The 13,063-nt window shown below is 46.8% G+C and overlaps 1 protein-coding gene across 1 annotated transcript in view; it reads left to right on the top strand.

Annotated features, from left to right (window-relative positions):
- The first annotated feature begins 1,047 nt into the window (after positions 1 to 1,047).
- NRXN2 (neurexin 2) overlaps positions 1,048 to 13,063 on the top strand; it is a 253,526-nt gene continuing 241,510 nt past the window's right edge. Inside the window, exon 1 of the mRNA XM_029284646.1 lies at positions 1,048 to 1,762. Within this exon, the coding sequence (XP_029140479.1) occupies positions 1,048 to 1,762 (715 nt within the window). The remainder of the gene's footprint in view (positions 1,763 to 13,063) is intronic.

Below are 13,063 nucleotides of genomic sequence, written 5' to 3' on the forward strand. Positions count from 1 at the left end.
TGGGAGTCGTAGCTAAGCAGCTTCTGGAAATCCTTTTCTAGCAATGGGGATCTGGGTGAACTGTGAGCCTAGATCAGTGATGGCAAACCTTTTAGAGACCGAGTGCCCAAACTGCAACCCAAAACCCACTTATGCATCTTCGGGTGCTGGGTGGGCATGGCCCATTGGATGGGTGTGTCCCATTGGGTGGGCGTGTCCCATTGGGCTGCGGTGATAACGGCAGACTGGGTGGGACTAAAAAGTTCAATCAATCAATTCCAACTTTGCAAGATCTTTTTTTTCCCCGCGAGAAGTTGAAATTGACTGATTGATTGAACCTTTTTTTTTTTTGCACACGGCGGCGGAGGCCTAAAGCGAAAAGGTTTTATAAAACCCAACTGAAGGCCTAGGACTGGGGCGACGGCGCGCGTGCCCACAGAGAGGGCTCTGCGTGCTGCCTCTGGCACCCATGCCATAGGTTCGCCACCACAGGCCTAGATTCAGTTTTGGAGCACTAACGCTGGACGCTCCACAGTTGTGGCTGTCTGCTCCCCTCCCAAGACCAGGCTGATTATAAAGAAATTGATTAAAACAGAGGAGATAATAGACCAGTTTTCTCTCTCCCTCCCTTTCACAAATCTACTTTTCTTTCCTTTCCATTCTCTTTCCAGATCTGAACATCTTGACGATGCGCATTCCAGGCTGAGCTCAGAGCGCACCTGGAGGGCTTTCCCTCCAGTGAACCTTGAGGAGTTGCTGGTGGCAGGGAGCGGCCTTCTCTTTGGGGGGTGAAACTCGGCTCAGCTTGCCCAGCCGGCTGCGGACGAAGATGCTGTATGCCAGTCTGTGAGTGCCACCTTCCCTCTTGGGAAGGGGACCGACGCAAAGGACTTCCGTGGCCCTCTCCTACGCAGGAAATCTCGTCCCCTCCTTCCGCAGCCTCACGGGCTCTTTCGTCTAAGGAGCCACCCTTGGACCGACCTTCCTCCTGCAGGATTTTGCTCTCCTCCCGTCTCATGAGGATTTGAGGGTGTCCCCAAGGGGGCCCCGCTTGACCGTGGGCCTGCCATGGCGAAGTCGGTCTGTTTGCTGGTGCCTCTGGCATTGCTGGTGGGCTTGGTCCTGGGCCCCGGAGCCGGGGGAGCAGCCTTGGAGTTTGGGGGGGCGCCGGGGCAGTGGGCTCGCTACGCCCGGTGGGATGCCAGTTCCTCCGGGGAGCTGAGCTTCAGCATCAAGACCAACGTGTCCCGCGCTCTGGTCTTGTACCTGGACGATGGGGGCAACTGTGACTTCCTGGAACTCTTGATCTTGGAGGGTCGTTTCCGGCTGCGCTTCACCATCTCCTGCGCGGAGCCAGCCAGCCTGCACCTGGAGACCCCCATCAATGACGACCGCTGGCACATGGTACTCCTGACCCGCAACTACCGGGAGACCATGCTGGTGGTGGACGGCGAAGCCCGGGTGGCCGAAGTCAAGTCGAAGCGGCGTGACATGGCGGTGGATAGCGATCTCTTTGTGGGCGGCATCCCGCCGGACGTCCGCTTGTCGGCCCTGACGCTCAGCACGGTCAAGTACGAGATGCCCTTTCGCGGGATGGTGGCAAACCTCAAAGTGGGAGACATGCCCCCCGCCCTCCTGGGGAGCCAGGGCATCCGCAGCGACATGGAATATCTGTGCGCCAAGCAGAACCCCTGCGTCAACGGCGGGATCTGCACGGTGGTCAACAGCGAAGTGCAGTGTGATTGCCGCCTCACCGGCTTCCAGGGCAAGTTTTGCAGTGAAGGTAAGAAGCTCGGATCGAAAAGAGGCAGGGGAGAGCAGAGGCTCCCCCGTAGCGGGAGCTGCTCAAAAAGAGTTGGTGGGTGTGTGGGTTGGCATGTTGTGGGAACCCAGCCTCATCTTGGCATGCTGGGCCAAGCAATCCTCACAATCAGCTGTTCTCTGTTGGGGTGCCAGCGATGGTTTGATCAAGAGCTAACTGTTGAATTAAGGTTACCAGGGATCACCATGTAATAATAATAATAATAATAATAGTAGTAGTAGTAGTAGTAGCAGTAGCAATAATAATAATAATAATAATAATAATAATAATAATAATAATAATAATAATAATAATAATAATAAAGTTGGAAGGGACCTTGGAGGTGATCTAGTCCAACCCCCTGCTCAGGCAGGAAACTCTATACCATTTCGGACAAATGGCTGTCCAGTCTCTTCTTAAAAACCTCCAGTGTTGGAGCATTCACCGCTTCTGGAGGCAGGTTGTTCCACTGGTTAATTGTTCTAACTGTCAGGAAGTTTCTCCTTAGTTCTAGGTTGCTTCTCTCCTTGATGAGTTTCCATCTGTTGCTTCTTGTCCTGCTTTGGAGAATAGCTTGACTCCCTCTTCTTTGGGGCAGCCCCTGAGATACTGGAGCGCTGCTATCCTGTCCCCCCTCGTCCTTCTCTTCATTAAACTAGACATATACCCAATTCCTGCAACCATTCTTTATATGTTTTAGCCTCCAGTCCCCTAATCATCTTTGTGGCTCTTCTCTGCCCTCTTTCTAGAGTCTCAACATGTTGTCTGAACCCAACCACTGAAAGATTGCCCTGTTTACCCTTCTGTTTTGTTTTGTTTTTTAATTTATCTCAGCTGGATTGTAAGCAAAGACTCACAGCCTCCCTTTTCCGGCTAACACCTGGCACACCGTAAAGGATGCTGCATAATAGAAAGAGGTTGCAATAATCATACCCCTGACTTGGGATTGGAAGCAGCTTGGCCCCCATTTCCTTACCTTCCCCAGCTCTCGTCCGTTCACGTTCTGTAACTGAGGAAAGAGGCCCAATTTCTCTGTGCTGGGAATGGGTCCAGTGAAGGACAGGTATGCTCCTGATGTTGCAGGGAAATGGTGATGTCATTGCTTTGCTTCTAGTGGCAGCAGTGAAAATCTCCAGTTCAGTTTCCATCCCTTGGATGGAACGGCAGATGCCGGTCCAACTGCAGCTCTCCTCCACTTCTTTTGAATTGGGTTTAATCGTCTGAAAAATGTGTTGCGAAACCTGTTGCCTGCTTGCTGGCTTCAAATCTGCCGTCTTTCTCTCACGCTCGCTGACTCTGAGTCAGAATACCTCTCAAAGTCTATTTCTCTTCTCCTGTTCCTGAAAACCCCACTTCCCGAAGATTTCCTTGTGTCTCTTTCCGTGCTTTTCCTTCCAAGGTTCTAGTCCTCGCAGTTTTCGCCACCTTTTGTCCACCTCACACCAATAGCATTCAGCCTTTGAGAGTCGAATCTTGGTGAAAGAAAGAGTCACAAAGACGCTGCTTATAGAATATTCCTTGTCTGGAGATCATCGCAACCTAATTGTTATCTTCATTTGTCAAAGTGCCCCCTACTTAGCACCATTTCAGGGGATTGTGGGAAACTGCAAGTGCGTGGTTCAAAAAATACGATATGGGGGATAATGTTTTCAAGGACACTGCGAGTGCTGCGTAGAAGGGATGTGTGTGTGTTTGTGTGTGTGTGTGTGTATGGAGTATTGCATCCAGTTTTGGTCACCACGATATAAAAAAAGATGTTGAGACTCTAGAAAGAGTGTGCAAAGAGAAAAATGCAGTCTTTGACTTCGTAACTCTACACTTTTCACCTTTGATTTTCACGGTGATGTGTCCTATTTTTCAGCCCCCATCAAACCTTCCTCAAAATATGTGAAATCTGTTTGAGGGTCCTAAATTGAGGCAGAAAAAAGAACTTCCTGGTTACAAGTGTTGGTCCTGGAGAAAACAAGGTCAGCTTCGAGCCAGTGCCTCAGGGTCTCAGGCCTCTGGGTCTAGCCACTATGTTTAATTTCCCACAATGCCTTTGGTATAATGTGTCTCCAGGGCATTGTGGGAAATTACCATGGTCAGGAAGCCTGGCTATTCAGAACTGCTTGAGGGCATCCTTGCTGCCTGCCATGTCTCTGAGCATCACTCAGCTGATACGAGGAGTGCCCAGCCGACTTGCTCCCTACAAATCTGGACCCAGTTTTTTCTCATTTGCTGGAGCCCCCCATCATTTATTAAAGAGCTCCTTTACAAAAAGCTCCTTGAAAGATTGAAGTCAGGAAAAAAAAACCACACGTCGCAGTGGATGATAAGATTCGCAGATTGCTTGATTTTATTTGTAGAAAAAGCCCAGTTGATCAGATTTATAGGCAGAAACGTAGTCTAGAAACCGTCGTTTGCATATGGGGATTTAAGGTTCGATGGATGCTCTTCTCCCGCCATCTTGCTTTTACTTATTTTTAAAAAGTTGTTTTGACAGTTGTGTCATTATTTTAATTGTTGGTTGTACACCTCCCAGAATCAAATTCAGTGAAAAGGGCAGCCATATAAATTTGTTAAATAAACAAATAATGATGGCCAGCATCATGGAAGTAACTCATGATGACTTAGCACACTATGTAAATCATGGTTTGGTTCATATAGCATTCTAAATTCGGACCCCAAATTATAATGGGGTCCCTAGACTCTCAGGACTGGGGCTAGGCTGGATGTTGAGCCTTTGTTTATTTTTGCTGGTTTGGGGTACATTTAGTGGCCGCAGTCTTCTGAATGCAATTTTTTTAAATTGTTTGGTTTTCATTTTTTTCTGCTGCTCAAAGTCTTTTGGGAATTGGGTGGTCTCCAAATTGAATAAATAAAAATAAATAAAATGCAGGACCCAAACCAAAACAAAAAAACAACAAAAAACCCACACCCACACACAATATTTTGGCTTAACGTGACAGCAAGGCAACATGCTAAACAACAACCTACCCAAACGTTTTAGCTTATTTTCATACGTTGCATATGCCCAGCTGAACTCTGTCGCACCTTGTTTCGCTCCACATGGTTTGTGATCGCAGCCCCCAGAATCTCTGTTCTGGTTTGTCCTGGTCTTACGCTTCCATTCCGTCTGAAGAACACGCTTTTTCAATGGCGGGCAGGGGGATTGGCTCTTTTAAATTAAAATGTAACTTGATTGAATTTTAAATTTAAGCTTAAATGAAAATGGTGTTAATTAAATACAGTTAAAATGAGGTAGCGGCTGCCTTTCCCCCACGTGCTCTGCTTGGGGAGTGCTAACCTTGGTTAGGCTTTTTAGCATAGTGTTGTCAGCCCAGCTCATTTGGTTAGATGATGATTTACTGGACGGGGCAACCCCAGGAGAGGAGTTAATTCAGGAACCAAGTTAACTCAGACGCTCTTCCCGTAGCCCTGAAGCGTAGACGTTGTGATTCCTGCTGGCTCTTCTCCCATCAACCTATCGGCATAACACGCCTGGAGCCCTCCTGACCCTGCTTGTCTTCTACCTTCCCTTCCTTGAAGCTGCTGGCAGCAATGTTAGAAACTGCATAGCAATGAGACAGTCTCGGTTTGCATAACTCCTCTGCATGCATTCCCCTCGTCTCGCACCAGATGCCGAAGTGTGCCCATTGACGTCAAGAGCAATGGCTTCTCATTCACACACAGCTACACAACACAACCCCCACAGGAAGGCGCTTTGGCTAGACCCACTCCTGGGCTACCTGTTGTGTGGGGAGGGAGGGGGAGAGAGAGAGAGGCTGACCTACAGAGGGCCGTGCCAACTGGCCAAGCCGGTTACTGGGGAAGGGGCTTGGCGACCATGCCGCTCTGGGGGCAGCATTGGAACTTTGGCCAGCTGACTTCGTGGCGGCTGGAATGATTGACAGCTGGGTGGCTGTTGCCTTGGCTTGTTGCTGTGGAAACGCCAATCTGTCTGGCTGATGGATTTAGAACAGGCTGCATGACGACATAGCAGACAGGGGGCATTTTGGGCAACAGGCAGAAGGATTTATGGAGGAGAAGGATGTCCAGGGGTTTTTTTTTGGGGGGGGGGGAGGGAATGGCTGTGCAGAAAACATTGCTGGCACTGTCTACATCAGTGGTTCATTTTTGGGATAATGGAGCACCCTGACATGTGTGAAATCTACTTGCAAGTTTAACTTTTCTTTCTTTAAATGTCCCAAGAATCTGTTTCTCAACCACTCATGGTGTCATTGTAATTATCGTTGCTGTTGTAAGGGATAGGCATCTTACATGTCTGTTAAATCTTTTTTATAGTGTGCTGCATCCAGTTTTAGTCGCCACACTATAAAAAAGACTCTGGAAAGAATGCAGAGAAGAGCAACAAAGATGATCAGGGGACTGGAGGCTAAAACATAGGAAGAACGGTTGGAGGAACTGGGCATGGCTAGTCTGTTGAAGAGAAGGACCAGGAGTGACATGATAGCAGTCTTCCAGTATTTGAGGGGCTGTCACAGAGAGGAGGGGGACAACCTATTTTCCAAAGCATCCGAAGGCCAGTCAGGGAACAATGGATGGAAACTGATCAAGGAGAGATTCAACCTAGAAATAAGGAGAAATTTTCTGGCGATGAGAACAATCAACCAGCTTGCCTTCAGAAGTTATGGGTGCTCCAGCACTGGAGGCTTTTGAGAAGAGACTAAACAGTCATTTGTCAGAAATGGTATAGGGTCTCCTGCTTGAGCAGGGGTTGACTAGATGACCTACAGGGTCCTTTCCAACTCTGTTATTCTGTATATTCTTACATTTTGAAATATTCTGCTGCCTTCTCACCCGTAGCCCAAAACACATTGCCCCTATTGCATATAAATCCTTTGGGGTTTGTATCCACACAGCGTACTTAATTAGGTCAGTGAGTAGCCTTGGTAGCTGCATTCATATATGTTAAGCTTAATTAGTTTTAATCTCGGACTTTCTTGCTTGTTTGCTTAGTGTGTTGGCTGGTTGATGATTCAGTAGCTGCACTCCCACAGCATTCTTAGCCAGGTCAAGGAAAGTCTTAGTAGCTGTACTAACAATACAATGTACATTAAAGCTTTTTACCGTTAATCATGTATGATTTTATGTAGTAGCTTAATATATTGTGCAAAGCCAGCAGCTTTGGGCAATTTGATTATTCTGCATTGTGTGCAAATCTAGAAAATTGGGTTAATTCACTAACCAAGTTAAGTATGTTGGGTGAACCTAGCCAGAGAATAAGAAAGAGGTGAGAAATGAGATGGCAGGGAATCTGAAAAACTTGCCTATCTATCCAGGAAAATGGTTGGGCTGTAGGATTGGAATGATCCTAGTTCAAATCCTTGCTCAGCCCTCAGATCTTTACTGCCTGGGTTCACACAATTTGCTGCACAAGCCTAAAATGGAGTGGGGACTTTGTGGCCCAGCATATTTTGGAACCCAATCTTTGTCTTGTTTTAGCAAGCTTTGTGAAGCAAACCATCACAATAATCCAGAAAAAAGTTATTTTTATTTGAAGTAAAAAACAATAGAATTAATCTGGCCTAGCTAAGGAGCCTTGAAAAACACGTCTGCTGAGCTCGGACTAAGACAAAAAACTGGGGAAGACACACCCAGAGAGAGGCGTGGCAAAGTTTTTTTTGTCTTAGTCCAGTGGTGGCGAACCTATGGCACGGGTGCCAGAGGCGGCACTCAGAGCCCTCTCTGTGGGCATGCACACCGTCGCCCCAGTCCTAGGCCTTCAGCTGGGTTTTATAAAACCTTTTCATTTTAGGCCTCCGCCGCCATGTGCAAAAAAAAAAGGTTCAATCAATCAGTCAATTTCAACTTCTCGCGGGAAAAAAAAGATCTTGCAAAGTTGGAATTGATTGATTGAACTTTTTAGTCCCACCCCAGTCTGCCGTTACCACCACAGCCACGCCCACCCAATGGGCCACGCCCACCCGGCACTCGACAATGGATAAGTGGGTTTTGGGTTGCAGTTTGGGCACTCGGTCTCTAAAAGGTTCGCCATCACTGTCTTAGTCTGAGCAGGAAGGCTGAAATAACCCCATCAGTGGACTCTACACCCATTCTGCTGGAGAACATGCTTTCTTATTGTGTGGCCTTTCAAAGTCTCCCATTTCAGGTACTTCCATACAAAAACCTGTAATTGCCTGGTCCTTAGTTGCAATACAGCTAGTCCTCGACTTACAGCAGTTCATTTAGTAACCGTTAAAAAGTTACAACAGCACTGAAAAAAATGACTTATGACCATTTTTCACAGTTACAACCTTTGCAACTATCTATGATCATGTAATCAAAATTCAGAAGCTTGGCAACTGGTTCACATTGTCCCGGGGTCACGTGATCCCCTTTGGCGACCTTCCGACAAGCAAACTCAATGGGGAAACTAGATTCACTTAACCACCGGGTTACTAACTTATCAACTCCAGTGATTCACTTAACAACTGTGGTTAAAAAAAGGTCGTAAAATGGGGCAAAACTCACTTAAGAAATGTCTCAGGTAACAACAGAAATTTTGGGCTCCATTGTGGTCGTAAGAAGAGGACTGCCTGTATTATTCCAACGCTAAGAAAGGGCTGGTCTTCTCAAAAGGAACTGTGTGGCCTCACAATGCTGTGGGTTCCCCACCTCCCCAGAAGACCAGGGCTGGTGGGCATCTCCCTCCCATGCTAGACTTGGCAATGTTGGCACGTCCTTGTCTCACAAATGCCAATTTGGGCACTGCCTACATTGAAGGCAGCAGACTGAGGTTAGATCCTGAGGATGAACCTGAGCGAAGGAGGCGTGATGGAGGGCAGGGGTCCTCAAACTTGGGCACTTTAGGACTTGTGGACTTCAACTCCCAGAATTCCCCAGCCAGTCCTGAACCCACCCAGGACAGAGAAATGCCTCAGAATTCAGGGGGACAGGGAGGGTCTCTGCTTTCCAGGGTCTTGGGACATTGGATACGGGAGTTTTCCACTTGGGCCTGTCGTTAGTATTTTAATGGGCTGCTCACTCCATCTTTTGCAAAAGGGAGCCTGTTTTGTCCCTAGTTTTGACAACTGTCGGACTTGCTAATCTTGTTTTTCTCTCACTGGGTGAGAACTAATTCCCACTTGCTCAGCTGATGTCTGAAACCGAAAACCTCGTAGTAAAGACTGCCTCCCCGCCCCAAACCTGTATAAAACAAATAAGGAAAAAAAGGGGGGGATTTTGGCTATAGGCAAAGAATATTTCTTTTGTTGCTGAGTGGTTCCTACACGTCGGCTGGAAGAGACGTGGTTACCAGACATGTTTAACTCTGCGGTTCACATAGTCATAATGTGTGCAGTGGAGTAGCTAATTCATGATCATTGGTTTGAAACAACTGCAAACAGTGATGTGTTTGTGCGCAAGTATGATCTTCTGCTCCTGTGCATCCACAGGGTACATTCTCTAAATGTGATAACGGCTCCTAGGCTCCCCGGTGCCGTTTCAAGGACGCCTTATTTTTAAATATGACTTTTTACAATGCTTGAAAAGAAAGTCTCCCTTCGCATCCTGTCTTCTGTATAATAAGTCTTTAATAAGTAGTCTGAGTGTTGATTATAGGGCTTGTGTGCCTGGTCTTGGACTGCAAATAAATTTTGATGGATTGATCATGAATCTTTTGATTGATAGATTCATGAGCACGTGCAGAGTATCTTTCTTACTCTGATGAAGAATCATGGTTATTCTTAAGACATGGTTATTCCAGCAACGTCCTGACCGGATCCCCTTTAAAAATCTCCCCCAAAATTAATATAAAATTAATCTAGTGTCAATTTATAAAGGAAAAATTAATTAAAATTAGAACATTACAATAGACACATAAAAATAAGCTAACAATCGGCGGGACTCAGGCGTTCCTCTTCCCGCCCTATATTTAAATTATTAATAAATAAATAAATAAATAAATAAATAGCTTGACTGTTGAGCCCCAGATCTTCAGTATCTCAGTATCTCTCCTAAATGAAATGTAGACTGTTAACATGGCTTGAAGGGTTGATTGTCAGATTAGATGATGCACACTAAGCTGTCAATCTTGGCCTATATAAGCTTGACCTAACTGGCTGTCCTCGCACCACACACACAACCTGGTTAAAGACCTGGCGGTTGGAGTTCTGTCAATCCAGATGTGACAAAAACCCACAGTTGGAGGCTCAAGCCAGACAGACCAGTTCAATAGGAATTTTATTTTCCTGTTATGTTTGTTTTTTTTTTAAATAAATATCTGGACAGATTGTGATGTGCCAACCGAGCAAACGATCTGAGCCAGATTCAGTCTCGTCGTCGTCTTTCATTCTAACCTTCCCCCAGGGTTGCAGTGGGGACAGGCACCACAAAGGGGAGGGCAGGGAGGGGGAATTCCAGAGAACCCTTTCCCTCTGCTAAAATACAGGGAAATACAATTCCTGTCGAATTGGTCTGTCTGGCTTGAGCCTCCGAATGTGGGGTTTCCTCACCTCTGGATCTCCCCCCCCCCTTTCCTTCCCCCCCATCCCCATCCTTCCTTTCTGCTCTGCTGTGTCTCCTTCCCCTGTCCTGCCTGCTTAATTTTGCATCCCTGTCTTCCTTTCTTTCTTTCTCCTCTCCCGTCTGCGCATGTCGTGCTCAGGGCTTCAGTGCCACCCATTGCCTCCTCCCATTAGCCAGGCTCTCCGTGATGGGCGCATTTTCTCCCCCCCACCCCTTCTTGCTGAGCTGTTCCTCTTGTCGCAGGGGCTCCAGGCCTAGTCGAGCTGGGTGCTCCCTGCAAGGTCAGACCAAGGTCGGCTGGCGACTCGACTGCCAGAGAAAGAGTGCGCCCGGTGTGGTATCCGTGTGTAAAAGCCCTCTCTTTTTTTTTTTTTGCTGGAGGGCGGCTTCGCCCAGGGCATGGCTCCAAAGCTTTGCTCAGCACTGCAACCAGTTGGTGATGGAAAAACCTTTTTTTTTTTTTGCTGAGTGGGGAGGGGGCTGGAATTACCTTGGAAATGCACCGGGAGGCAGAGGCAGGATGCAAAGCCAACGGTCCTGCTTTCCCCCCCACCCCGGCACACCCACAACGTGGACTCTGCACAGTGGCACATCTGAACAGTTTGGGCTGCCAGAATTTGCATTCGGTTTGGGTGCTCGCGTTCGGGCAACCGGTGTGTCACGCGGTTCCTGAATTCACCTCTTTTTTCCGGGATTTGCACCACACGCCGGATCCTAAAAAACGAAGCAAAGAGGCTGGGGCGTACAGATGATGTCTGGCTAGCAACTAACGAAGAAGAGATAAAACTCACATTGTGAGCCTTGAAGCCGATGGCTCTGGCATCAAAGGGGCTACACGTGTTGTGGGAACCCGGCGTCTCTTTCTAGGGTTCTGTGCCAGAAATGAGAAAAAAAGAGAGATCTTTGAGTTCATTAACCATTCCTTTAGGCAGAACTGGCCAGGATCGAATCCCAAGACTGACTTTCATGCAAGGCAGGGGGGCTCTGTTCTTGTCTCAAGCCCCCTCCTCAATACCTGTTGGACCTTGAGTGAAATCTGCTCCCTGATTAGTTTTTAGTTTAGTTTTATTAAATTTATACCCGCCCTTCTCCCGGAGGAGGAGGAGCTGACTCAGAATTTGGATCCAGCCCCCCCCCTCCCATAACCTGCCCCAACTGCAGCTGTCCCCAAGGCAGGAATGGAAAGGGTAGAATGGTTCCTTCCCCCTTTTATCCCTTGCTTTGTTCCTAGACTCCCCCCCTCCCTCTGGCTGCTGTCCACGATCCTGGTATAACCAGCAACCTGCCTTTTGCAAGCAGGGAGGTTTTTCCCCCGCAGATGGCAAAAAATGCTGAATTTTTGCCCAGTTCCGAGCTAATTACAGTTGTATTGCTTCTTGTGTTGCGTTGATCATTTGCTACTAATTGCATTAATTAGCTTGGCGGTTGTTTTGTCACCAGTGCAGGCTGTGTGTGTGTGTGTGTCTGTGTGTGTGTGTGTGTGGTGCTTGCTCTCCCTTCCTTTCTCAATCTTGGCTTGAGATAAATTTCTCCCCTGCCAACAGATGTCACCAACGCTGATGGAAGGAGGGGGCTGCAATCACAGTTTACCGTGACTCGGTTTACCTGCCTGAGCCTGTTAAGGATCTTAGCCAGCCTCTAGTAGGAGGTGGATGCACTGAAGGAACTGCATTATTCCATGGGGGAACCTTGCCCCATCCTTGAGCCACCCACCTTTTCTGAGTCCTTGGGATTTTAACCTCCATTCTCAGATAAATCCATTTTTCTTTCTGTTTTTTTTGGATAGTTATCTTTATCTGGGCTGCCCAATAATATATGTTTCAAGGCAGGTCATTGAACATGAAATATTTTTAAAAAGACAATGATAAAACACAGTCACCCCATATAACCAACACTAAAATGAGATTTCTTGTAGGCTAAAAAAGTAATAAAGATGGTAATAAAAGGAAATAATAGACCATTAGTGATGGGGACAACCATTCCCCCCCCCCCAAAAAAAAAATCACAACAGCTCCTATATACCTAGATGAAGCTCCTGTAATATTTCAGAGAAAGGTGCTTTGGTATTTAGCAGTCACAGATGACTTCTGCTTGATGGCTGAGGGCCCAATTAGCAGGCCAACAACATGGGGAATCATGTAAAATCGATTAAATGATCAATAATAATCCCTGGCATCTCCAGGGAGCGCTGGGAGAGGCCCTGCTTGAATTTCAGCTAGAAATAAAACAGAACACCGGTGACAATAATTAAATCTTTGAATGAAGGAGAGGGTCAGCAACAGGAAGCCCACCGCCCTTCGGAGGGTGATTTGTGTATATACAGATTTTTATAAAAGGTGGCAGAGATCTCGTGAGCGTGGCCATTGCCACGGGATTCTTGCAGAGCTTTTGACGTTGTTTCTATCAGGATGTCAAAATCTTGAGACGCTGGATGTCAATTACTTGAATTACGCTCTGCTCTTCTCCTTTGGCAAGTACCGAAGGCAGAAGATAGATGGAAAAGAAAAAGAGAAATAGAACATGAAAGTTAAAAGCAGGAATGAAACGGGACCCTAAAATTGGTACTAAAAGAACTTAGTGATTAAAAGCCTGACAAGTTAAGAGTCACTAAAGATAAAACCATTCTTTCTTAAGGGATTGTATCCTCCCTGAGACACTGTTGAAATAACACAGGTTTGGGGGCTGTTTTTAATATTTTAAAAATGGGGCACCCTGTCCCTCCCTCCCTCCTTTTCCGATTCTTTTTCTTTCTTTCTTTCTTTCTTTCTTTCTTTCTTTCTTTCTTTCTTTCTTTCTTTCTTTCTTTCTTTC

Source organism: Protobothrops mucrosquamatus, unplaced genomic scaffold, assembly GCF_001527695.2.
Source record: "Protobothrops mucrosquamatus isolate PMUCROS unplaced genomic scaffold, P.Mucros_1.0 scaffold787, whole genome shotgun sequence".
In the NCBI taxonomy this organism is placed as follows: Eukaryota; Metazoa; Chordata; class Lepidosauria; order Squamata; family Viperidae; genus Protobothrops; species Protobothrops mucrosquamatus.